The following is a 27,963-nucleotide window of genomic DNA, read 5'->3' as shown; positions in this document are numbered from 1 at the left end:
CTGCCACTTAATGATTCCAGATCTAATAGATCCTCTCATCTACAGAGATTTACTAAAATGGAATACACAGCAACAACACACAGGGTGTGGTATTTATTGTTATTTTCTAACACGCCATGAGACGATTAACCGAAGATCATACCAAGGTTTCACACACCTCCCTTAAAGCCAGGCGGAGGGAAGCTGCTGGGGGCTGGTATTTCAGGCACTCAGTGCGGCTCTATGACAGATAAAGACTCAGAGAGAGAGAGGTGGAGGGGGAGATCTGACTCGCTCCCAGCCTACACAATCTCTCAGCAGCCTTAGCTCCAGTAATGTTGAGTACGCTGTGAGAGTGAGCACTACCTCTCTGAAACACTCTGCTGTTGGAGAAAAGACAAAGCTAAAACCTGTGAGTACACCTTTCTAATCCTTCTGGCTTGTCCTGCTTGCCTTGATGCCTGTAATGTCAGCAATGGAAAATTCCACAGAAACATCTTGTTATGCATGAGACCATAGACCAAACTACTGCTGCTCTGCTACTGCGTAGGCTGAACATTCTCATCATCAGGACAAAAGTTGTTGTTGATCTGGAAATAAAATGAAGACCAATGGGTCTTTTGATCCCTAATCTCTTAATTCCTTTAAGCTGTCAGCTGTTTGCAGCATCCCAGCAGTGTTCTGCTTTTAACTATTAATATTCACATGAGGTCAGCCTCATGGAATCACTGCATGAAATGATGTCATCATTTCAGAAACTTTCTCTGTAACACAAAGACTGATCAAATACTCACCAAAACTGACAGCATCCATCATGAATGTGGCCACTGCAAGTAGAACTGTTACCCTCCCACTCAGCCATTCCTCACTACCTTCAGAGAGCCAGTAACTAAGTCAGTCAACCATCCAGTCCATTAACCAGTCAGTCAGCCTCTTCTTCTTAACACATTTTCAGATCTGAGGACAGGACAAAAGATGCCAACCTGGCAGTGGTCATTTCAAAGCTTTTTTCAGCATTTGAAATTATATTAATTCTCTTCAAATATAATATTTATATAACATAAATAAGTTCTAATAATGTGGCCTTCCTTTAGAAAGTTTTCAAAATGTATGATTTAAAGCCTCCTTTTCTACAGGAGGGGTTTTGAGGGTTCTTTCTAAGCTTACCAATGTTTATGTTGCCAAGGAGGAGGAATGGAATCTTCTCTCTACTGCGGATTTTTGAGAAAAGAAAATACTGGAAACATAAAGTTAGTCCTAATATCGTTAATTCTAAACCCAGTGCTTCTGTTCCTGACACATCATAAATGTTAAATAACTCAAGTTTAGAACAGCTATAGTGAGATGGACTGGTGACTTGTCCAGGTGACCTTGCCTCTCACCCGTTCACCACTGAAGATAGACACCAGCACCATCATAGCCCTGGTATGTTTGAAAGCTTACAGGATGGTTCTGGTCCACTGGTGGTTCAAATGCCCAATGTTTAACACTGACTAATTCTTTTAACTGTTGATAGAAAAGAAAGTTCATCACACCATCTAAATGCATTGCTTTAAGCAGACATAGGTGTTCAACTCAGCAAGAGTCAAGACTCTTCCATTTCTGGATGTTTCTCAAAACATTTTTCAGTTTATTATTCCTGAACAAATTATCATGTCAAGGAATTTTACAAGATAAATGGATCTGATTCATATTCAGAGAGACCTGGCCAAATTTAATCAATGAGCTCGGAGGAAACAGAAAAATATAATAATTTGAATCAGGTAAACGAAACTTGGCTAAGTCCTGCTATAACCAAACCAGATGTTGTAATATTCTTATTTCTAATCTGAGATCAAGTTTACCTCCTACTGGGATTTTGATGTTCTTTTTACATTTACAGACAGGAGCTCACAGCTTAAACATATCAGTCAGGAGAAGGTTTAAGGAAAAAATTTCAGGGAAATATATTAGATTAAGTCCATCAACGACAAGCTGAACTTTTACATATTTTGTCATAGTACAAAACTGAAAACTGTAGGGTGAAAAGTATTCAACCCCCTTTTCTCTGAGTGCAACCAATTTCCTTCAGAAGTTTCCTGATAATGACTAATGACTAAACAAAGTCTATCTGTGTGTAATATAATCTCAGAAATCCAGCTGCTCTTTGACGCCTCAGAGGTTCGGAGAATATTGGAGAACAGACAGCGTCACGAAGTCCAAGGAACACAGCTTACACAGGTTAAGGAGAAAACTGTGGAGAGGCTTGATGCAGGCTGAAGCTTGAAAAAGATTTGAACATCTCACTTTTCAATCCATAATCTGCAAGTATAAAGCCAGGATTCTAATGAAATGGTTTAAAAGAAAAAAATATCCATAACCCTGTCAACCTAAGCATAATCTAGAATCTGTGGCACGATCTGGAAACTGCTGTTCACTAAGGTGCTCCATGTAATCTGACTGAGCTTGAGCTGTTTCACAAAGAAGAATGGGCAAGAATTTCAGTTGTTAGACGTACAAAGCTGGTAGAGAGAAACCCTAAAGACTAGCAGTTGGAACTGCAGCAAAAGATGGTTCCACAGGGTATTTACTCAAGGGGCAAGTAGTTTTGCACACCACAATGTTCAGTTATTTATATGTAAAACACTGTTCAGTTTTACATATATATATATATTTATATATAACCACACTTGTGAAAATCTCAAGTGAGCATCAACCTGAAGCTAATCACCTGAATGAAGTGAGGCTAAGCAGTCAGCAGACTGAGTGCTGAAGAGCAGGCTGGCAGTGAGTGTACAGTTAGTTAATCCTCCAGAGATCACATTAAGAAGGAAAAGCTGGGATTGGAAGTCAGGAGAGTGTAGGTCGAATGGCTAGACAGAGGGAAGAGGCCACGGCTCTGGGACTGAGGGTTACCATGGACAGCAGATATAGCAATGACCAAGGTCAAACTCACAATACCCTCCAGTGGAAACAATAGGACTCGTATAACTATTAGAACAGGGGTGTCAAACTCCAGTCCTCGAGGGCCACTGTCCTGCAGTTTTTCGATGTGCCACAGGTACAAAACACAGGAATGAAATGGCTTAATTACCTCCTCCTTGTGTAGATCAGTTCTCCAGACCCTTGCTAATGACCTAATTATTCTATTCAGGTGTGGTGCAGCAGAGGCACATCTAAAAGTTGCAGGACACCGGCCCTCGAGGACTGGATGTTGACACCCCTGTATTAGAAAATAAGTGATTATAACCAGCTTATACACTAAGTGTCATGATTTGTTTAGCTCAGTAAACCCACATGCGCAGAACACACTCGGGAGACAGATGAAAGTTCAGTGAGATTTATTTACAGTGTAGAATGTGAACAGGAGGGAATCCGGGCGTTGGACACTCAGGAGGGAAACGGGAACAGGACCAAGGGTGGGGGTTCTCCTGGGAAGGAAGATCGACGTGAGAACAGGGTGAGGTATGGAATGATCTTAGGAGTTCTCGACCTTACTTGCCAGTGCAGAGAGCGGAGTGAAAAGGAACAGGCAAGTCGTGGATCGGAGGTAGACGAAGGGGGAAAACAGACGGCTGCATCGTAGGCCAAGGGATCAATAAAGTCAAGTCTAAGTCTAAGTCTAAGGAGGGCGGACAGGTGAGACTGGTTACAGGAGCCACACGGAAGATCAGGCCACACGGTCTCGATGGGCCTCCTGGCCAATGAGGAAACCAGGTGGAACAGAATGCCGGGAGCACACGGAGACAGGATCTGAAGGCGAGTGACAAGGAGATGTTAGAAAACAGATCAGGTTGGTCTGAGGTTAGCTTAGCAACTGGATCTACCGTAGGCGAGCAACACTCTGGCATTGGAGTGTCGGTGTGATCCTCCAGAAATACTCCTCCTGATGAGGTAAGTGGCCGCAGGTGTGCAGGAGGACCAACCAGTCACGCCCTCCTCAATGCCTCACGACGCCCCCTGGAGGAGAAAACTCTGGTTCATGCTGCAGCAGACAGTGTGGATGTTATAGTAGCTTGGAGATCGGTAAAGACGCTGCCGTATCCGAGTGACCACCGTTTCTATGCAACAGTATCAGCAGCGACAGAAACCTAACAATGGAGAGAGATGAGCATTTTGTTGCTGGAAAACAGGAACTGTTTTGAGTTTCGCTGGCCAAGGCCGATTATAAGCAGCTTTGGGCTTGTTTCTTCTTGAAGTCGCTTGCAGATTTAATGAGTCGCGGGTTTCGCCTTTTGGAGCTCGTTTTTGAACGTGAAGTTACTCATTTGGGCTTGGAAATCATCAGAGACTCATAATAAACCTCAGAATTTGTCCGTCATCAAGGTAGTTTTAGTCAGACTCTTCCTGTCTATCATTTCCGAGATGATCCGTCCCGCTGCGTTAAGTTAATGTCAAGTTAATATATTACCTCTGAATGACGTCAAGCTTCGTGTCGCGCTACAGAAAACTGCAAACACCGAGACTAATGAACGTGAAAACAGCCACGAATGAACCAGTCCGTAAAGTTGTGCAACTAAACACATTATAATTATTTATATGAAGATAAGTGTCACAAATCTGTGCAGCCGTCTGAGCTGCGTAGCCGCAGGAGAAGCTCTGAGAGCTGCGCTGTCACAGCAAACTCAGGGCCAACGCACAACCTGGATGCTGGGGCGCAGAAGGGAGAGAGTGAGGGGGATCTAAAATCCTATTTTATTTTTTAGTTATAGTTTTCCAGACAATAGAAACACAAAAATAAGCACAAATTACTAAAGGATTCTTCTGTACTGTTGTAACCATTAAAAAATCTCCCCTTTAGTTCAACCTTACAAGTGGAGATATATAGTTGATGTTACTATTATGAAATAACTTGCAATTAAATAGCGGCAAAGATCAATGTAATTTTCACAGGAAGTGGAGCGTTGCTGTTAGCAACTGCTGAAAGTATCTAAAAAAGTTACTTTTAATAAAATTTAGCTACTTTCCAATTCAAGTAATCAGTAATCTAACTAAATTACTTTTTCACGGCATAATCTGTAATCCGATTAAAGTAAATTTTTCAAAGTAACATGCCATTACTGTTAGATACATGAAAAGCAAACTGAAAGTGTAAATTCAAAACAGTTTGAATTTACACTGGTGGGCCCATGGCTGTGAATGTGAACTCTGTGATCCATTGCAGTCAGAACTGAGGCGAAGTGGCTCACCTCTGAAGACGTTAGTGTCACATACTAGCTGTTGAGAGTTCTGGTCCTCTGTATGTTATGTTCCACCTCCCTGGCCTGTAATACTGACATGCTGCTTCACTCTCTGACTCTAAACCTGTCAGTCATCCACTACACATGTGTGTGTGTTTGTATGTAATATATCCCAGGAAGGGAACAAACACTGTTCATTAGGTCCAGCAGTCGGTGGGACTGGCAGGTGGGCCGACACCTCACTGGACCAGGAGCCTGCAACATTCACAGTACAAAGAGCCACAACTCAGTTCAGCTCAATCAAACTCATTTAGAGTGATGAGTGATGATCAATTTCTAATGGAGGAATATTTGTTATTTTTTGAGCATTCACCATTTTATCTCTTTGTAGTTTTAAATGAATGAAAGCATTAAACTTTTGTGAAGGATTGATACATCTTCATCTATGTGAGGATGATGTTTGGTAAGTAATCACCTTCCATGACTCCTGTGTCACCTTCATAGGAATCTGCAAAAGAGCTTCTGGCTTCCACACGATTTGGTGCTGTCAATTTTAATCATGGGTATTAGAGAAAAGGGGTGGCTGAATGCATATGCAAGCCACACCTTTCAGTTACAAATTCAAAACCATACATTATTTTCCTCAATCAATCATGATTGGAAAAAAAACATGAGTAGAGTCTCATGATCAAGTCATGTTTTTATTCTTAAAATGGACTTTACATCATTTTAAGAACTTTTGTTGTTTTTATTGTCTAATAATTCAAAAAAATTGATGAAAAACAACAGTTCATTTTTAAGAGCTGAGTTTTTTCTACTTGAATTAAATGGTTTCAATGTGTACTGGTGTAAAAACAGAAGAACGATATACACCTCATCAGAAATATATGCCAGTGATTTTAGAAATGAGTTTGTTGATTTAGATAGAGATCAGGCAGAATAAGACCCAGACTCATGATCATACAACAGGATCTATTACCTTCTGTTTGTTTGGAAGTAGAGATGGTATATTATTGTCTCGGATCTTATTTTCCATTTAGACATTCAGGTGTTTCCAGTAGAACTACACTGAGCACTGGTTCTCTTTATTTGCTTCATGCCTTTGAATTTTCTTCCAGCCCACCATGGAAGAGGCAGACCTGCTGAAGGAGAGGCTCCAGGCAATCACAGTAAGAAATCCATCATGTTCTCCAGGTCACACCTTTTGTTCCTCTGCTTTCCTTGTTGGTTCCCTGCACAACTGAGGACTGGGATTCCCTTTGATTTAGCTTCTGTTGATACATCCTGAGTAATTTAGATCAGAAGACCTGATATTCCATCATCAAGGTGTCTATGTGTTCTATACTAGGAGCTTGTTCTTGGCCCACTGCAAGAACAGTGGGCTATTCTGGGATTGTCAAATCTCAGAATAAACATTCAGAATAAACACAAAGCTAGAATTACACCAACCATTGTTTATCTCCATTTCATCACTGCTTTTTAAATAGCTATTCGAAATTTTCACAACCACATGTGTGCACATTATTTTAGCAGCAAGGCAATTCAACTAACAACAGAATTTTAAAGTCTATTCTCTCAGTGTAGGTAACTTTAGAACTGTGTGATGTGCTCTATCTTCTTGGTTTTAGAGAGAACTCCATCAGCAGCATTCTGGATCAGCTGATCTCTGTGTCTCCTGGTGGAGGCAATTCTGTTTTGCGACTTCATCAGATAGAGGGAGAGATATAAATACCACCAGATGACATGAGGGGATCCCTTTTCACTGTGACCATGTGTCACACTGATCCTGTATCCAAGAGCTAATATTAGCCATCAGTAACTGACTCATTGTGACATTCAGAATCTTGTTTCCTTACAGAGTCACAACAATGTGTTGCTGGAAGAAAGCCTTGTGTTCCTCTTTGTCTTGTTTGAATCAGAGACATGTGAGGAGATGATCTTTATAGACACAAGGAGCAGACTGAAGGACAGGTTAGCATGAAACAGCATGTGGAGGGCAGGCATTTCTGGCTTCTGCTCTCCAGCTGCCAGGCCCAGGGTGAAGAGTCAGCACTGGGATGCAACAGGTGGAATAGTTTCCATATGATAAAATGCACTAATGCATTTGGAGACATGTGCTTTTTGTCCACAGGACAAAAGAAGAATCCAAGAAGACATTGCCAAGAAAAGAAGACGGATAGAAGAGGAGAAACTAAAACTCCAGTACATCAAGGTATTTAATGCTTTATAGTGCACTTCTGAAGAAAAGCTCAAAGATTGAATGTCAAGTCCCAGTACTTTTATGGAACAACCTTTGGCCCAATCCCTCAACAAAATTCTTGCGCACCATTGTTGGCATAGTATTCAAGCAGTAAATACTGATTTGGAAGATCATTTCTTCCCACAAGAATCTTCTCACTTTTAGCAGAAGATCATTCTGATGTAATGATCTACAGAATGTTCCTTTTCTCCCCCATCTTGCCTTGAACACAGTAAAGCTCCCTCCCATGAGGAGAGACTTCCATCAGCAGCAGACTGGGGTGGTGCAGCCATCTGTCTGCTCCACCTGGCAGTCAGGCAGTCAGTCAAAATCTGCCTGATACAAAGAAAAAAAAAAACAAAGTGTTGGGAATTAGAGAAGAAGGTGTGGAACTCTGCAAGGACAAGCAGGGAAGATTTTATCTTCAGTAAGATTTCAGGTTTATTCTGTTTCTACGAAGTGTTCTTCCAGTGTATCATTGATCCAACAATTATTGATGCCAGACATGACACACTGAGTATTCATCTCCTACAACAGTCTGCAGTTGCTTGCAAAAGCAAATTGAACTTTTCCATATTTTGTCACATTACAACCACAAACATGACTATACACTCGCTGGCCACTTTTTTAGATACACCTTGCTGGTACTGAGTTGGACCCCCTTTTGCTTTCAGTACTGCCTTAATCCCCTGTGGCATAGATTCAACACGGTACTGGAAACATACCTCAGAGAGTCTGGTCCATATTGACATGATAGCATTACACAGTTGCTACAGATTTGTTGGCTGTACATCCATGATGCAAATCTTCTGTTCCACCAGATCACAAAGGTTTTCTATTGGATTGAGATCTGGTGACTGTAGAGGTCATTCGAGTTCAGTGAACTCGTGTTCAAGAAACCAGTCTAAGATGATTCAGACTTTATGACATAGCGCATTCACAGGTGGACAGGTATGCCTAATAAAGTGGCCAGTTAGGTTATTTCATTGGAATTTTATATGAAAGATAAACACAAAGTGATCAACAATTGTGAAGTACAAATAAAGTTATATACGATTCAAAACATTTTGAATCGTATAGACTGAAAAGACTGAAAAGTCTTTTATTTGTGTGCAAAAATATTCAGCACCCCTATGTCAATACTTTGTGGAACCACCTTTTGCTGCAGTTCCAGCTGCTAGTCTATAGGGGTTTTTTTTTTTACCAGCCCTGGCTTTATGATTAGGGTGTTGTCTGGTCTAGAGACACCATGGGCCTCTTGACTGCTCTGATTAGAGCTCTCCTTATTCAGCTGGAAGTTTAGATTGACGTTTGCATGTGAATGTGCTTTGGTTAATGGTAAATTGATTAAATAAGGGAGTTTTATTTATTTAATAGACAGGAAGAAAAACTTGTTAGATTGAGCAAGTCGAGAGTCACAGAAGGTAAAATGTAAAAAACAAAATAAGTAGAAGGTGGTGAAATTGTGTTGGTGTGTTTGAATGGCAGAAGAAATCCCTGCGGGAGCAGTGGCTGATGGATGGGCTGAGTCAGCAGTCAGAGGAGGAGCAGCAGGCCATGAGGCTCCAGGCTCAGGATGAGCAGCAGCAGAGTGATCAGCTGCAGAGCAACATCCTCAGGTAACCTCATCCTGGAAACTCTGGACACAGATGCTGGAGAACACACAGCTGGAGATTGTTAGTGTTCGTGATAGTTTCTAGTATACTGACGAATGTCAGGAAAACCAACTACTAGAGATGAAAGTCATGAGTGTATTTAGAACTGCTGTAAATATGATTCTTTTATCATTGGGGAATAATTCACTTTAAAGGCAGTAACAAGTGGCCAATTGTAGATCAGTAGCTTCTGAAAAAAATCTAATTAAAATTCTTCTTTAATTTGTCTTCTTTTGCAGAAGCATCACTGTCCTCTGATTAGGTGTAGGAGATAGGAGAGCAGATGAGACTTTGTCTCTCTTCTTTTTTTCAGAAGGTTTGACCTTATTGAACAGTTTTGTCCCATGGCAGATTGGTATCTGTGATGACTTGTTAGTCAGACACCCTTCACTGTCTTTTCTGTTCCTTCTCTAGAAGAGTGGGTTTTTCTCAGCAGGTCTCATATATGCTGTTGAATCCCACCAAAGGAGAAGACTGCATGTGCTGTTTTACTCCAGAAATACTTGGTCTGCTTGCTCCAAGCTGTAATGAGTGAGATCAGTAATTCAAAACTGGATTTTCAAAGTTCCAGAGATCTCTTCCTGTGCATTAACAAAGCTATAACAAACCAGGCTAATTATTCTTTGATTTTTACTGTCATTGCATTGGTTAAGTCTTAATCAGCTTCTGTTTTATAGTCCAACACATTCGCTGCTGTTTAGACCCTGATGTTGGTGATGTCAGAAAAGAAGCTAATTATGTGTTTCTGGGTTTGTGGAATAAAACCTCCTCAGCAAATGAAATAGGAAAATTAAATGAGAATGGTTGTATAGACGAAAGGGGAAACTAAAAATGTCATGTCTAATGGTAGCCTGGTGCTACAGTGTACAAAGTTTAGGCTTATCATAAAGATAAGCCTAAACTGGACAAGGTCACACACCTTGACCTTTATATTCCTGCAGTTGGTGTTAGGAATAGTAAGGTCACAAGCCTCCATCTCATTTGCTTGCTGAGATTCTCTTCACGTACTGACAAAGTTTGTTGTTCCCACACACAGAATAGAAAAAGAGATTGAGGCGTTGGAACAGAAAGAGCTCAGCATCTCATTCAATGAAGAGATAGTCCTGAAGCGGTTGAAAGAGGTGGAGAGGACCCCTGAAGACATCATTAAGGTATGTTTTAATCAGACCACTACCTTCAACAAAAAGCTTAATGACTTGTTTTTGGTCACACTGATACTTAGTGCTTAAACTGCTAGTTTATTTCTGTCTGACTGCTTGAATAAACCGCAAAAATTATAAGAACTAACAATTTTACTCTTAAGTAGAACCATGTTGTTGGATTTATTCCCAGATGTTGGAGATGCCAAAACATGGATGTGACAAACATTTGCGTTTGTTAACCCAACTTTAATTGCATACATGTTGCAAACATTAATCTCTGCTGGCAGTAGTCTGTATCTAAACTGATGACCTTCATGATGTGAGCTGTTTTACTGATGTTATCTGAGGGCCAGTGCCACTCTTCTCAGCCTTATTATGCATATTACCATTTATGAACAACATAAAGGCTCACCTTCAGGACTCACACTGATGAATGGCCAGTTTGCTGACATTTCTTTCCTTGGGTGAATGCATTTATATCTGTCTAGTTCCATGTGAAGCTGCTTTCAAACATGATTTAAGCAGAAGTAGCCTGATGTTAAACCAGACAGGTGGAGACAGTAAAATGTTCAAATTGACTCTGAGGACTAATTAGATATACTTGTGTAGGTCACTTCATTTGAATAACAGTAAAGCTGCAGTTTTAGGCTGTATTCTTCAAACAAAGTTATATAAAAAAAATTGAATATTACTGAAAAGCTCATTTATTCCAACAGAATAAATTAAATCACAAACAGAAGCATATCATGTGGATTAACTACTGATGTTTTAATTCTTTCTTATCTGCTTTTTATGATGGTTTTCTTCTTACAGCAAATGAAAAAGATTAGAATATTACATGAGATCAACAAAACATTTTCAATACAGAAATGTAATGTAAACCAGTGTGAAGGTTGTTATCAAAAGTCAGCTAAAATCAAGTTTATTTGTGAAGCTCATTTCAGCAACAAGGTAGTTCAAAGTGCTTTACATGATGAAAACATAACACAGTGACCAATACGAAACAGCTATCGACATCATTATATTTTGTCAAATCCCATCATCAAAGTATTCAAGAATTAACAAATATATATATAAATGTCTCAAATGAATCAAAATTAGCTCTAAATAGGTGTGATTTTAGTATGATTTAAAGGAGCTCAAAGTTTTGAGCTGTTTTGTTGTTTTCTGGAAGTTTGTTCCAGATAAAAGCATCATGAAAACACATTGGCAGATAATACATGTCATGGTACATGACATATGTGTATTACTGACACATATGTCATGATGAATACAGAGGTCCAACAGAACCACCGCTGTGATTCTTCAACAGCCCAACCAATAGCAATGGCCTCTTCTGGAGCAGTAACAGCAACATCTGTAGAGAAGGCTCTGTTTTTGGGGTGAAAAGATTGGATTTGGGACGTTCAGACTGCTTTGAAAACGTTGCGTATAGGATGCATATGAGCAAAAAACTGGGATTTGAATCGTATTCTCCTGCTGTGTAAATGTAGCCTAAATTGGGCTCACAGGATTTCATGCTGAACATTTGGAGCTTCCTATCATAAAGCTTAAATCTGATCACCTTCCACTTCCTGGCTCCTCCTCTAATCTGCTTGTTTCTAACGAGATGAACTGACTGTGTGGTTGTGTTTCGTCTTCTGAGAGGATCCATCATACATTCAACTTCCAGGTAAATGGATTACACAGTTCTGATATGCATGACTTGCCTTGGTTCTACTCAGGGTTCCTCATCCCTCAGACTCACTAACACATTAACTTCTAGATGAAATGTTTATGGAATGCTTTATTCTGCGTCACAGTGAATAACTGGCTTCTCAACCTTTACATTTTCACTCACAAATTCTCTGTCTTCATGTGTAGGACCTAAACACAGAGTTCCAGCCAGGTAAAAAAAAAATCCACTCTTTTAGCTTTTTATGATTTATTTCAAATTCAACTCAAAATATGTTTAAGAGACTTATTGTGTAAAAGCTATAATATTTTACATAGATTAATTTTGGATAATAAAGATTTTTCTGATAAGCAATAAGATGTAATATTTCTATAATTACCAACATGCCCTTTTCATATTTTTATGGATAGATTTGCTGTTTCAGGGTAAGCTTGTTGTTTTAGCCCTATTATTTTCAGCTCCTATCAACCACTGAAACTACATATTGTCATATTCATTGCTAAATTTAGTAATATCAGATATTTAAACCTTCCCAAAACAAATGTCAGAGATGTACTAAGAAAAAAAAGGAACATCTTTATAAGCAGATTCAGCTTAGGTAGATTAGCCAGCAATTGTATGATCCAGTTCTGATCCACTTTCTTCAACAGAAAACAAAATGTTGATTTACCTAGAAAAATGAGAAAAATCTCAAATACACAACTCTTCTTTCTTTATGTTTCATCCAATTACAAAGGACCTTTTCTGTTAATAGCACAGTAATCACAAAACTGTTATTGGTTCTTTCCTGAGATGGCTCTGGGTTGAGGGTACTGAGACAAGTTGAATCTATTTCACATGAGAAAGTCTCTTGTATAAATGTCTCCAGGGCAGTGAGCTCTTTAAGTTCTGATCAGCTAATGTTGATTTAATTTGGCTGCATTATTCCCTGCTTTATAACTTTACTCTGATTATATTATCGGTGCAAGATAATTTATTTGAAATCTGGACTACAGTATTTTTATGAGAAATATGTTGCAAAAATACTAATATTGGAGTTAGTCTGGATGTTTACATGAGACTCTCCAATCTTTGCTTGATCATTGCACTTAGTTAACACAGTATACATTGTTGATTTTTTTAAAAAACAGACAAATTCACCTTTATGAACAATTTGACTTTTTTGTTTGCTTATTTTATTTTTTTTTCAAATTGGGGTGAGAAAATGAAAAACCCATCACATTCAGGTGATTCACTCGTGTAGCTGATTAGGTAAATTTGGGATCTATCTGTCCACTGATTTGCTTCTAACTCCTAAACAGATCTACCTTTAATTCCAACAAGCTCCTGGTCATACAACATGTAAGAAAATTATTGAGAACAACTAAACAGAAGCTCGCTTCCAGAATCCAAACTTACTCTGAGGACTTTTACACATCTTTAGCAAGGGGATCAGTGAACATGGAGGATACCATAATGGGCTTAAAAACATAAAATTGAGCACAATATTGTTTACATGATGAAACCATGTTCTTAAACCATTTTGATCAATCTGAAAAGACTGCTTTTTTGTAAAATGAGTTAATTAGTAAAGTTAACATGTTTAATTTTATTAATTTTTCTTTTGTTTTCAGATGTATCATATTCTCCCCTCAAGACCCAAAACATCTCGTTGTTTCCTCAAAGCAAAGCAGAAATCCCTGGAGTTACAGAAGCTAATAGTGCTGGAACAAAACAAGGTCTGATGCCTGGAGTCCAGGCACTGGACATGCTTAAAGATTTTGTTCTGTTTTACAAAATAATCCCACTACTGGAAGAATATTCAGGTGGAAACTGGGAAGGCACAAATAACAGCAGATACAGAATCAAATGACAAATATCAAAGCAGTTAAACACACAGCACAATGTTTTTGTAAATCTTTCAGAAGAGTGAATCAACTCATTGTTTTTACCTAATAAAAAACCTTATAAATATAGTTACTAAATAAAAACCACAAGCTGCAATCTAGCTAATGTGACTTATGCTTGTTCTATAGCGTGTCAAAGTTTTGTATATGTCAATGTATAAACTAAACCAATAAATCATGTTGATTTGCACATTCCAACAACAAGGCAGTTCAAAGTGCTTTACATCATAAAACCACAAGAATAAGAAGTCATATAAACATCATAGAATCACTAATGAGAAAGCAGTATAAATAAAAACGGACTCATGTGAAGAATCATTAATCTGGCTGTTAATAATCTAGTAACAAATTACCCAATATTCTGTTGGGTAGAAGAAAAAGAAAATTATTTTTTGCCAATAAACTAAGTGAACTTCATTTTCTTCACTATAACTCTGTAATGTTTCTGTTCTCACTGTACGAACATCTCTTTCTCTGTTTCAGCAACCTTTGCAATTCAAATCAGTGTAGAACGTAATAACAGAACAGGCAAAAATCAGGTGGTTTCTTCAGCAACCGTAAGCCCAGACAGCATTCACGAGAGAGGGTTAAAGGTATATGATGATGGACGCAAGTCTGTGTATGCGCTGCCGCCAATGGAGGACACAGTCCCTGATGGCACGCTGGGAGAGATGTCCAGGACTGAAGTGGAAGAGCTTCTGCATCAGGCCACAAACCAAACAGTGCCTGCTGAAATTCAGTTCCATCCGCCAGTAATCTCTGTGCCATACACAGGAAACAGCAGGCCAGCAATGCCAAAGGCACCAAGTCAAATATATAAAGAAAAATCAGCCTTTATTCAAGAGCAGCAACCTCCACCTAAACCTCATCAGCATTTCGCTTCAGGAGCCTTCCAGCCTTATGAAGGAGCAAAGCTGTGCTGTTCTAACACTTCAGGACAATTCAAAAACAACATGAATCTAACAGGAAGGTCAGACCCTGGTGCCAAAACCTCACCAGGATTCCCCCAAAGCCAGGCAGACGCCACCAATGCAGAGCCGGGTGGTCCGGTGTCACCTACTGTGAGGTTTGACCTAATGCCTGCAACCCAGCCGATTCACTGGGGGTTAGAACGACTTCTACCCAAAGTCATCAAAGACTCAACCACAGCTGATGAGACACAGAGTGATTTCGATGTCCACCCAGCCACTGAAAACACTGTAAAGCTCTTCAACACACTGCCAGAGGTGCAAGAGGAGGAACCGGTCACAATGATTTTCATTGGCTATGATAATGCTCTGGATGAAGAGGAGGAAGACATTCAAGCTGAGCTGGTGATCATAGGCGACAGTGATGGTGAAGAGGATTACAATGTTCACCACAAGTGTCTCGATAATTTGCACTACAGAGACGAACTTCTGTTCTACCACCCAGAAGGATGCACCAGTAAAATCTTCCAACCTAAAGTGGGGCTAGTAAGGGCTGCTGAAAGAGGACAGCCAGGTGGAGACAGTTACACACACTGCAGGGATCTGGAGCTCCACAAGCCAACATTCATTCACAAGCCAGGGAAAGGCAGCTGCTCCACACAGGACCAGGGAGAGGCACAACCTGCAGACTCAGGCTTCATCAGGCAGCAGCAGCTCTGCTCAACAACAAGATGAGACAGAGTCCTGCTAGGTTTCTTCTTCTTTCATTGGAATTGGTTATTTATAGATGCAAACTGTGTTATTGCCACCTCCTATCAAAGACCTGTCATTACATAATCTTAAAATATCCAACACTAAGAGTCAACTGGAGTCATTTTCAACCAGCTGGTGCTTACCTGGTTTAAAGTGTATTTACAGTAGGCCACTGCTTATTAATAAGATGCTATTTAACTAATGTCCGTTTTTTTAATGTTTTAAACGAAAATGTTGGATGATGAAGCTGACATGACAAACTCAGGATTTCCCTTAAATCCAGTAGAAGATGTTCAACATTCTGCAGAGGATCGTGAATACAGAGGCTCCTGATTCAAGCTGATGTCAAAATCTGTAGTGGTAAAAATTTTGTCAGAAATGATTTCTTTTTCAACCTCAATAAAGTTGCTTTCCTGCAGGATAAAACATGTTGGTGGTATTGTTTTAGCATTTTGTTTCTAATCCAACCCACGTATAGGAAGAAGAAAAACTTTCTACTGATTCTATTTGCTTGTTTGTTCACACTTCACCCCTTGATACAGAAGAATTTACTCTGAAATAGCTCCATCACTAGGCAGATGGAAGTACTGAGAGTTTGATGTTTCATTTTTTGATAAAATTACTTAATTTCTTTACTATTAGGATGGGAAAAAATGGTAGAAAATGATCACATCTTCTCTGCTGTGGCTCGTGCCTGATTAAATATATCCAGTTAATACAAGGACTTTCAGGCTGTCCTAACTAATACCCTAGTTCCCCGCCTTCCTCCCTTCATCTCCTTGACAAAAGTGCTCATCATTTTTCAGATACTAGGAACAACCACTAAAATAGAATGTCTTCCTGTTTTCGCATGTTGTGCTTGCTTGATGCAAACCTTACCAAACAACAAAAAAGGTTTGACTTTACAGATGAAACTGACCAATGTGATCATGACAGGTTTTGTTTTCCTCAAGAGCTCCTCAGATCCTTAAAATCATCATTTCTATAAAAACGTTCAATCAGTGCATGTGTGTGTGTCTGTGTGTGTGTGCGTGTGTGTGTTGTGTGTGTGTGTGTGTGTGTGTGTGTGTGTGTGTGTGTGTGTGTGTGTGTGTGTGTGTGTGTGGTGTGTGGGTGTGTGTGTGTGGGGTGTGTGTGTGTGTGTGTGTGTGTGTGTGTGTGTGTGTGTGTGTGTGTGTGGTGGTGTGTGTGGTGGGGGTGTGTGTGTGTGTGTGGTGTGTGTGTGTTGTGTGTGTGTGTGTGTTTGGTCCCTTCTTACTTGGGGTTGTGTTTTGGCTGTCAGTCTGGCCCATCATGCCGTGTGGTGTGACTGACAACACAGAAGTGGTCATTTTGGAAAGGCATGCATCTTGTTATGTCTGCTGTAAACTACACAGCATTTTAGCCATGGCTGTTTTCCCTAAAACCTTGCAATATGGCTGAATTAAAGCAGAGGTCAAAATTCCTCCAATCACATAAGACCAATTGCACTATCAGTTGCAGCCAGCAACTGATAGTGCAACCAGCAACTAATGGCTACTGCTGATGGTGGACTGGAAAAAAACAGTTATTAGATTCAGATGATTTTTCACTCAGCGTTGCTTGGATGTTGTTTCTCTTTTGTTAGGGCTACACCTATTGCAGTTTTCTGGCCGATCATCAGTCTTTAAAATGCTTGATTTACTGATGACAATTTTGCCCGATACTGACTTTTCTTTGTCTGAAATGTTAATAAATATAGCAAGAAAGTCACTGAGTTGGTAAGAGTGGCATAACTATTGTTAACTGCAGACATGACCTGGTGGGTGGTCTGTCAGTCAAATCTCTGTCATAGCAACAGTGCGCAGTGGCTGATATTTAAACCTTTGTTGAGGAAAATAGATAAGACAATAACAGATCGACTTCACATGTAATTAAAGGGCAATCAACAATCTCCCTACCCAGAATAAATTAAATCATAATTTTTGTGTGCATTCGGGTTGTGTTTATGTTGTTAGAAGTGGATATTATGGAGTCTTATTTTGAAATTTTGTGTGGCTTTTGTGATAATGATAAAGGTGATTATAAGAACTATTAGGCTACTTGTTTTTAAGGTAACTGTATGGCAGTCATTAGAACCTCACATACACAAATGCACACGCATGAGAAATAAATTTCTTTAGGACACCAGTCACATATGTAGTGTGTTTTGCATCACAACACTGCACACATTCATAGATATTTATTGATGCTCTCATTTAACCAACAGAGCCAGTTTGTGGAGAGAATAGTTTGACGCAGCACTGCGTACCCGCAATGATTGTCCTTTTCACACTATTCCTTCTAGGTAATTTTCTTACACATTTGAAAATAAAGCAAAGATCTTCAAGGCAAATCAAACAATTTAAGTACATTTGTAACAAATTGCACAAACAGCCTATAATTTTCCATCAAACCCAACTCATTTTGCAGAGAAGTGTGAGCAGGTGATTTAACTGAGTGAGCTATGGCATTGAGTACAAGGTTAGCTCTCCTCCTCTTCAGTGAATGTTTATCAGAGAAAGCCCCAGTATTGGCTGCCTCCTGTGCAATGCCTCCCCTTAAGTAGCCCTCCAATCAGAGGCAGCAGCTTGCAGTCAGAGCTGTCAGTGCACGGCAGCACTTAGAAACAGAGCAGATCCTTTTGCATTAGCCCACCACTTTGGCTCAGGTAGGTTCCTTTAAACAAACACACACAACCACTGCCATTCAGAACTTGAGCAAAATTTTTTGGTAGTCTCTCAATGCATTCAGCATTGTCGGCATATGCTAAAACGGGAACCACGTCATGTGTTTTGAGTGGATGTGCACGGAGGGATACCGCAAACCTCAGAGCAGAGTCCTGGACTGAGATTAAGCTGTGTGTCGATGATGTGCAGCGTCAATGTGTCTCCATGGATCATTACTTAAGTTCACTTCTCACATGGGGTAAGATACATTGCTGCTGATAAAGAATTAAAAAAAAATTTGCTAATGGTAACCAGCTAATAATACAATCAATACTAAAGGCTGAAATTGTCCAATTATTAGATGCCTGCCATGGTTACGTAGATATTCTCCACACATTAATTATGAATGTGTGGATCAGAATATGGAATGTGTTTATCCAGATTCCATGTTCTGCCTTTAAATGGCATTACTCTAATGTATTTTTGTTTGTGTGTTTTAGGGCAGATTTTGATTTTAAAATGTTTCATCAGTTCAATTATCATTTTGTTGCTGTCCAGGGTTCTGAAAGTTCATTCCACTGGTTAACAGACATTCAGCCTGTTATTGACAACCACTGCCCATCTTACCTGGAGCAACCTAGTGCAGACAGTTAGTTCAGAGTCATAGTGAATATAAAAAAGAGGGTTTTTTGTTTGTTTCTAACTGTAGAACCTTTAAAGAAACTTGCCTCCATACTGTCTTTATTCATGCTTTTTGATGCCAATAGGTGCATGTTTGTGTATTGTGATAGCGCAATTGGTCCTTATAACAGGAGCACAAACATCCAACAGCTCCACATGATCTTGATCTGTTGGAGCGTTCCACTGTGAGATGAAGGAAAGCACTGAACAGACTCTGTGCTTTCTGTGCAGGTCTTGCTATGTGTGTGTGTTTGCGTGTGTGATGAGTGTAGTCACTATGATGACAGAGTTATTGTGATTTCACACTTGTGGTGTCTTTGAAGACAAAACAAGTGCTGGCAGCCCCCACAGTGAACAACATGATTTCAAAAAATAATGCTTGTAGGAGAAGCATGATATTGCTTTTGTTTGGATGCTTTTCTAATACAAAGTATTTCATATTTTTATGAACATCTTTATGGAAAATAGACTCAATAAAAAATCTAACTATTAGTCTTCCAGAAAAATATGGAAAGGTTTGTCATCATTGGTAAAGTCGACAGTATCAGGAACTGATGGAAGAATAAATAGAAACTACTTTACTTTACAGATTGTTTTTACAGTGCATTTTTTTTCATGAGCTGACATTAATATATAAATCATTTTGGAAAATAATTAAAATAAAAGAAATTCAGTTTGATTCGTCTTATTTAGCACCAATTCAGGACTCAATCATATTGTTCCCAAAGGTCAGTTCAATCCGATCATACACACAATTATCAAAGTAGTCAAATTCAGTTTATCATTCACAATGTTTAAAAAATTTCCATTTATGGAAACACAAAAGACTGCATGGAGTCATTGACTTCCAGCATTCACTCATCTTAAACAGGCATGTTGCTACAGTGGAAAGAAAAAACTTCCAACAGAACCAGAACTTGGTTAATCTGCCAACATCCACTGTGGCTTTTTAAAAGACAAAAACAGACATATAAGAAAACCAGAAATATTGGAGAGGCAAGAGGTGGGGAGGAATTGCTGTGCTTTTATACCAGAAGTGACCAAGTTGTTACAAGGTGTATTGCTGCAACCAATACTAAAATTCAACTGCCTAAGAACTGTTTGACCAGAGAGGTCCGCAGTGAAATGGTTTCAGGCAAAACAATGCCAAACCAAAAGAATTGCACAGAAACATAAAGATAGAACCATGAATAATTTATCTAAACAGTTTATCACCAAAAAGAGTTGATTTGGGGGGAGTTTCACTTTAAGTTGCTGCTCTCTAATCACTGCTACCATGAGCCCAGGAGGGCATCATCTCTCCTTAGCCTTATCTTAACCCTTTTATGAATAGAGGCTACAGTATCTGAAAGCCATTTTTATATGTTTCTTGTGGATTTTTATTATATAAATGCACACATACCACTAAAGTAAATCATACTGTGCACTGAATTTTCTTGTATTTCTGCAATAGCAAGAAAATTGTTAAATCCAAAATGGCATAAAAATGAAAAAACAATATCCAGTCCCTCCTCCTATTGTAGAAGACTCTTGCAGGTAAAAAAAAATAAAAAAATAGTAACCCCTATTGATTAATACTACTGATGTATTTTCTAAATAACAAATTTGTATTTAGAAAAAATTGCAACTGATTGCCAAGAAAAAAAAATCCAAGAATGTCTTTTTTCTTTTCACAAAAAACTTTTTTATGCTTAGAGAAAATCAAAAACATTCAAGAAAAAAAAAATTCATACATGAAAGGGTTAACATTTCTGTAAAATGCATGTATGTGTATTTTTTGTATTAAATGTTGGTTCAGAGATTTCCCCTCCCAGTGCAGCATTATGTTTAAGGATATTGTTACTATGTGGACAATCTCTGACTGGTTGATAGGAGATTAAGTTCTTTCAGGTTATTGATTTATTAAATTTGCCTTTACCTTTTTTATGAAGACATCTTAAAAGCAGAATATTTTGCTAAATAACTTAATAACAAAAAACTTTTGCAGTTTATGAAATTTGATATTTATGTTAAGGGTTTTTTTTCAACAGTCAAAATAACAGGTGACTTACAAATACCTTTCCTTGATCTGGTTCATGTATTTTGCTCGTTACTGCCCAGTCTTACATAGAGAGGAGTGTTTGGGACAGCTAACAGTTCAAACCAGCATAGACGACATCTATGTCAATGAATCATGCTACACCACATCACTTGTTTGTTGCAATATGATGAACCCATTTCAGATCACGAAAATAAAACATGTCTTGTTTTGGTTGCTTCCTTAGATCCTGCCCCTGTCTGTATAAAACAATGAGAAAAATGTATTTTGTTTGGTCAAATTTCTGAAATATAATTTCCAAAGCTGTAATATTTAAGTCCAACAAGAAATATAGACATGTATGTAGTAATATACATAAATTTTGAATTCATGCACATTTCTTTGTGCAAATTTTTGTGTCCATTTTGTGCACAAGTTGTACTTGCTTCAGTTTATCTATTCAGCAATCCAATCTTCCCCAGAAATAATCGTACCTCACACTGGCAAGGATCATTAGCTCCAGGTTGTCCACAGGTGAGGTGGTGTTGGTTCCTGGTTGTCTGGTGGTGTCTGATGGGCGACCGGGTGTACCTGCCTTCTGCCCAGGGACAGCTGGGCTGGGATAGGCTCCTGCCCTCCCATGGCCCTGAACAGGATTAAACAGAAGAGGAAGAGACGGGTGAATACTGATGATCTCGTGTTAACAGCATCATGCAGCAGGAAATACATTGAAGAAAGTTATTACTTTCTTCAGCTTTTGCTGGAGTTATGTCTGATCCTCTGTCTTTTTAGCCTTCCTGTTGTTGTTCTGCTGCACTGAGTAGTTTCTCTACAACCTCATTTAATTAGCGGGACAGACTGAGAGTGGATGTTCATAATTATACATTGAATTGTTGCATCTTCTTGAATTTGTTGTTTTATGCTGATTTCCATTATTGCCCCTGGCATTTCAGTGCAGCCCTGCTTCCCGTCACTTTTAGCAGTCCACTGATGAGGTGTTGAGAGGGAGGAAGTGACAGCTGAGCATTGCAGTGAGTGTCAGGCCTGCAGATGGTTACCATGACACTCAGTCTGTTGCAGGCACGTGTCCCTAACGGAGCTTCGGAGAATGTGTCAGTGTACTCATTTCCAATATCTTAAAAACTGATGATAAGGACCAGGAATAGGAGCCAGCACCTATAGGTTCATGTTATAGACACACATAGGAAGTGGTTGTATCTAGGTGAGTAGTATATATTTTGGTTTTGAGATAAAGGCACTTTATGTTCAAAAAATAAGAATGGCTCTGAACACACTCTGCTGGAACAGTTGTGTCTTTGCTGCAAAGAGATTTAGATTCAAGCACCCATTGGTGGCTTTCCAGAAACACTACATGAGATATGACACTGTTTAGAATGTGTTATATGAACATTTTCTCTTTATTTGTTTAGTTAATACAATCAAAAACCTGTTTTAATGTTGCAAGTTTGATGAATAGGCCTGAGGAACGAAGGAAGGAAAGAAAAAAGAAAAGGAAGGAAAAAAGAAGGAAGGAGGGAAGGAAGGAAGGATGGGTGGAATGAAAACAGGAAGGAAGGAAGGCAAAACTTGAACAGATCATATGAATCCCCACGGCTGTGTACAATTGAGTAGGACCACTGAGAAATCTACCTCAAGTCACTTTATTTATGACTTGTTTACATATAGTCACATTCAGGGCATAGAAATGAATCAGTGACATTTGACACAGGATCTAGTAAAGCAAGTGTGTGTATGTGTGAAAAATGAGGAGGAATGAGAACAGCTTGTCATTGTGCAGGGACACTTACTCATCTGGGAGTGTGTGTGGGAGGCTGACCCAGTCCAGCAGGCTTACATAAGAACACACATCAAACCATCTAATTCAGCTGCATTTCCTCAACTTCCTCTCTTTTTTACACAGAACTGATTTGGGTAAGCATTTAAAAAGCATAGCAACAGCAAGCACAACCTCCTGCTGCCAAGCCCTGAACACAACACACACATTAATGAACTCACCACGGAGAGAACTAAAGGAAACTTAGATTGAAATTCAGATTGTCGCAATGGAATGACACTATCCAGTGCTGTTCCTGTGGCGGTGCTCTTGATGCCTGACAAGTCTGCCATTGCTGACAAATACTAAAGCACAAAGAACATAATAATAGGGAATTTGCCTCTGTAATTCTGTAAACCTGATTTGCTATTTGTTTCTTATTTACAGACAAAAAATAAAAATCTCATTTCATTTTTTAAGAAACCAAAAATTACTTTTAGTGCAACAAGACATTTGAGGTACAGATGGAAAATAAACATCTGAGCACTACATTTGCAATTGAAGAAATACAAAGTTCATCATTTTACCGTTCTCCTTTCTGTTCTTTGTTTTTACACAGAAAGCTACCTCTGTGGATAAAGAGGCAGATGAAGAAGTACTGAAAGAGCCTTGCAGCACAACTGAGAATCACAACTTCATTTCTGTCACCATGGAAACAGCCGAACAATCAAAGCTGGTGATGGACTGTGAAATGGAGGGTGCTGTGTCTGATTCACCTGTACATGAAATGGATTGCAGCGTTAGTGATAAGCTAACTGAGTTAACAGCAGATTTGTCAGACTCTGAAAAAGCAAGAGTTAGCTCAACATTAACTTATGCTCCTAGCAGTACAAGTCTGACTGACAACAGAAACTGCTCTGAAAGCAGTCTTTGCACCATGATGCCCTGTCAAGAGGAAAAGGACACATTAGAATTAGAGCAAGGGCATGAGGAGCTCAATAGGAATGAGTCAATCAATTCATCTGTGTTTGATACCCTTTCCAGTGTTGACAGTGTTTGTGAGAATGAGGCCTGCTGTAGGAGGCAAGACACACAAGAGCAACATGCTGATCAGGGACATGAGTCAGAGCAGTGTGCCAAGTCTGAAATGGTGCCAGAATCAGAACAACATCCAGAGCCAGAGGAAGATGGTGGTCTGGTGAACATGTCAGAGCAAGATTCTGACCCAGAAACTAAAGACGATTTTGAGATGCCAGATTACTTTGAGCATGAACAAGACCTTCAACCTGAACAAGGCACTGAGCTTGAGCAATACTCTAAACTTGACAATGACCCCCAGCTGGATTTGTACGGTGAACTTGACCTTGAGGGAGGAGATATCATCAATTTAGATGATGAGCCCTATCAAAATTTAGCAGAATATCCAGATGAAGGCCCAGAGCCAGATGAAATTCTATTTGAACCACCTTTTTATGAAGAGTCTCCTTTAGAGCAGTGTTTAAGAGAAGAGGTGATGTCAGATGTGTCAAATGAGTCCTACCATAATCCCGAAGAGATAGATGAATGTTTGAGAGTTGACATTGCAGCAGCTTCTTCTGACAGTGATATAGATGAAAAATGGAGAGCAATTTTCTCTTCTTCCATAAATAAAGAAGATGATGACTCATATTTGGATAGTCTTCAGCTGAGTGCCCAGGAGCTCTTTGTCCAGAAGATTGAGGACACAGACTATAATGATCAGGAGAGCAGCACGTTTGAAGAGGTTAGCTTTGAGGTCCCAAAAGTACCAGACGTTTTGGAACAACCTGAGGTAGTACCTTCCTCTCCGATGCCCCCTCAAGAGGTTAAGTACAATCCTTTAATCCTTCAGGGTTTATCAAAAATATCTGAAGATGAAAGTGAAAGCTACAGAGATGCTAATCACGATCTCTCTAAACTTCAAGAGAACACAAGTGTGGACACAATCAAAAAGCTACCCAAAGACTTTTGTGTAATTCAGGAGACAAAGAGTGAAAATGTCAGTACAGAACACGTAGACTTCCAACTAGCTCGCAAGCAATGGAGAGAAATGGAGGCACAAATAAAAAATAAGACTGTCTCACCTGCAACAAAGCAGTCACACCTCCAAAGCAGCCACAGCTTCATGTATACACCAGTCCGCAATATTGAAAGAACTCCCAAGAAAGCGCGGGATCTGGAGAGTTTAAACCTGGTCACAGATTATACTCACACCCAATTCAGCCCTTGCTCAGAAGACTCTGGCCTGGATGATTCCAGTTACAGGTCCCCGTATGATGATGCTGAAACACCAATTGAAAGGGAGATTCGTATTTCAATGGAGAGGGAGGAAAACTTGAAAAGAGAGAGGGGACTGGCCAGGATGGGAAAATCAACAGATTGTGCTCCATCACGAAGTATTCCTCGATCCATAAGTACTCCTCTGACTCCATCATTCATTATAACCTCTTCACCAACAAAAGAACCGATAAAGCATGATGCGCCTGCCAACAATGTTATAATTGTAGACCCAAGAAATGATTTCACATCGAGCACTAGAAGTGACAACAACAACACAACTTCTGAGCCTGTGGAATTGTGCTCTGAAGAAAACAGTTCCAATCTAATCATCCTTGAAACATCTAATTTGATCATTCGAAGTGCCTCTGAGTTCTCCCTTAATAAAACCTGTGAAGAGCCCCAAGAAAAAATGTTCCTGAACAACCCCTTCTTCAAACTGCGCTCAAGAAGCACAATCTCCCTCGTAGATGAAGAGATAAGGATGGTGAAGCAGAGGGAGGAAGAGCTCAGAAAGGAGAGGGAAACCCTGTATGGTAAAGACATCTTCAGCACAGAAACTGGCCTGTCAAATCGCATGGACACTTTGACATTTGATACCTCAGGTATAATAGTAAAATACTCAATACATTACATCACTCGCAACATTTTACATGTTTATTCATAATTCATGTGTGCAATCTCATTAGTAGGTGTACCAGTAAAATGTAAGTCCTCTCCATCATCGCCAATGAAAACAACCCACAGGATGGATCGCTCTACCTTATCCTGTGATCACAGGGTGAGTTCTATTTCCAAGAAAGAAAACCATCCTTCTTCTCTGTCTTTTAGCTACACTGATTGTGATTCTACTCAGATTAAGTCTCTGTCATGTATGTTTACAAGCTGTAAGATGAGCAACTGCACATTAAGCCAAAGTTAGGGCTATTCTCCTTAATGCTTGTCTGATCAAAGTAATCAGTGAGAGGAAAAGCTTCTAAAAAAGACACTTTCCAGATGCATGAAAGTTGGTCTAAATTGTTTAACAGGTAAACAAAAAAATAGTAATAATGACAACACCTTCCTATTTGAAAGTTTTCAGTTTATTATAGTCATGCTTTATTTATTTTTTTAAACATGTAGATTGAAGCAGTGAAAAACTATCGGAAAACCTGTGCAACATATCTGACACTCTTGAAATACATAAAAAACATGGTGAGGAAAAACTTATGATAAACCTGTCTCAACATCCTGTAACCTAAACAAGATAATATGGTGTGAGGAAGGCATGATGATGGGAAGAATGAATGTTGTCCAACCTTCATCTAAAGTGATGCAGTATTTTGTGATAAAGGGAAAATAATAATAATCAATACAGAATCCAAATATCGGCAAAGTTATTTTCTTAATAAAATAACCAAAATCCTGCGACTGTCTAAGAGTGCTGACCCCGAATGTTCTCAAAAAACAACAGTAGCTTAGAAAAATGTAAATACTGCATGAGGAGATCAACATCAGTGGTGATGCATCACATAATCCTTCTAACAGCAGAGGAACAGTCATCCAAACATTCCAGTTGCAGAAAAAAAACAAAACACACCGCTGACCATGGTGCATTCCAACAGACGACTTATGCTGATTTCCATGTGTGGGATGGCTGGAAGTCAAATAATTGGAGAGAGCAGACAAATGAGGTAATAACAGAAGGAAATCTTTACCTGTCTTTCAGTTTCCTGAGGCCTACACTGGAGGAAGACGGAAGAGCGCCATGGCTCTGCGCTGGGAGGCAGGCGAGTTTACAAAAAACAACTGAAGTGGAACAAGTTCCCATTTTGCCATTGGAGGTGAAACAATTGATGTTTTCATTCAAGTTAGATGCATTTACTATCGTTATTTGTTTCATGTTGTAACATAACCTAACCTCTGCTTTTGTGACGTTTTGGAAAAACAGTGAGAATGTCAGGAAAAATATCTTTTTAATTTCAGCACCAATTTTGTGCAGTATATTAAATGAGTAAGCAACACAAGGTTTTGGTTGAAGCTTGTACATTATTTTCATTTGAAATGACAGTTTTAGCATTTTCCAATAACTTCTTAATCAATAGTTGTGGGAAGAAGACTAAATTCATTTATTAAATTACTAGAGCACAAAAATCCAATTATTTCCAACTAATATACAGTTTACAAAATAAAGGGCTAACAAACAAATTCTAAACATTTTGGGGAGTATAATTTCTTCAACAAGTACAGGCCACAATACATTATGTTATTTTTTGATGGTTAAGCACCCACTAGATTACTTCTCTTTAGTCAGGAGGGTAATATTTTGATTTGATGAAAAAATATTTATTTTTAAATCAAATTAGAAGAATGGCTATATTTACTATTCATTCTAAGTTTTGTCAACACTGTCAGATGGTTAAAAAAAACTGCAGTCACCTACATTCCTGAGGACCTTCTTTTCATTCTTTATGACAGGTAAGAGCATCAAAAGCTGCAGGAAGTTTCCTATGTTAATTATATTGATGAACTATAAACTGATTAGATTATTGTTATAACCTGCTGCATTTGAGCAGAAAAAAATATTTTAAATTATTTCATCAATATGCAAGTTTTATTTTGAGACCAAAGCCAGTTAGCAACTGAGATGAAGCATGGTTTCACTTTGCAAGTTGTTTTATACCAGTGTGTTTTTACCACCACAAGGATGACATGTTACTTAACAGTGATGACTTGCCTTACACAATTTATTTTAACTAAGCATAATAATAATAATAATAATAATAATAATAATAATAATAATAATAATAATAATAATAATAATAATATAATAATAATAATAATAATAATAATAATAATAATAATAATAATAATGCATTTTATTTGTCAGGGCCTTTCAAAATACGCAAGAACACTTTATAACATCAAAAACACAAATTAAACAGAAAACAAATAAATAAATTAAAAAATTCAAAATTCCATGTAGCTTTAGTGAGGTCTGTTTCTCATAAAGCATTTAGTTAATACTTTCTGGAAGTTGAAGGAGTCAGAACAGTGAACAGTGCGGTGCATCGATAGAGAGCTCGCCACAGGCGGTGAGCTTTTGTAGCCTTTGCTTGAGTATTTTATACATAAACAGCATGAGCAACAAATGC

At 38.8% G+C, this 27,963-nt stretch overlaps 1 protein-coding gene across 4 annotated transcripts; it reads left to right on the top strand.

The window, feature by feature from the left end:
* The first annotated feature begins 237 nt into the window (after window positions 1–237).
* palmdb (palmdelphin b) lies at window positions 238–27,607 on the top strand. 4 transcript variants are annotated; one of them, XM_055022770.1, is made up of 8 exons: window positions 238–391; window positions 6,257–6,307; window positions 7,270–7,350; window positions 8,866–8,996; window positions 10,069–10,183; window positions 23,154–25,434; window positions 25,519–25,610; window positions 26,538–27,607. In XM_055022770.1, exons 2-8 carry the CDS (start codon window positions 6,263–6,265, stop codon window positions 26,619–26,621), a joined length of 2,829 nt encoding a protein of 942 aa, XP_054878745.1. In that variant the 5' UTR covers window positions 238–391; window positions 6,257–6,262; the 3' UTR covers window positions 26,622–27,607. The 4 variants fall into 4 exon arrangements, with proteins under 4 accessions (XP_054878745.1, XP_054878744.1, XP_054878748.1 ...); XM_055022769.1 differs by having other exon boundaries at window positions 293–391; window positions 25,522–25,610; XM_055022773.1 differs by lacking the exons at window positions 23,154–25,434; window positions 25,519–25,610; window positions 26,538–27,607 and adding exons at window positions 12,038–12,062; window positions 13,463–13,567; window positions 14,219–15,927 and having other exon boundaries at window positions 293–391.
* Window positions 27,608–27,963: the final 356 nt, after the last annotated feature.

This window comes from Poeciliopsis prolifica, unplaced genomic scaffold (genome assembly GCF_027474105.1).
Source record: "Poeciliopsis prolifica strain line A6 unplaced genomic scaffold, Auburn_PproV2 SCAFFOLD090, whole genome shotgun sequence".
Classification (NCBI taxonomy): domain Eukaryota; kingdom Metazoa; phylum Chordata; class Actinopteri; order Cyprinodontiformes; family Poeciliidae; genus Poeciliopsis; species Poeciliopsis prolifica.
This window is presented reverse-complemented; position numbering and strand designations above follow the sequence as displayed.

Coding starts and splice junctions, on each gene's coding strand:
- palmdb (XM_055022770.1), top strand. CDS start 6,263: ATGGAAGAGGCAGACCTGCTGAAGGAGAGGCTCCAGGCAATCACA. Junction 10,184..23,153: donor CCCCTGAAGACATCATTAAG/GTATGTTTTAAT, acceptor GTTTTTACACAG/AAAGCTACCTCTGTGGATAA. Junction 25,611..26,537: donor CCTTATCCTGTGATCACAGG/GTGAGTTCTATT, acceptor CCTGTCTTTCAG/TTTCCTGAGGCCTACACTGG.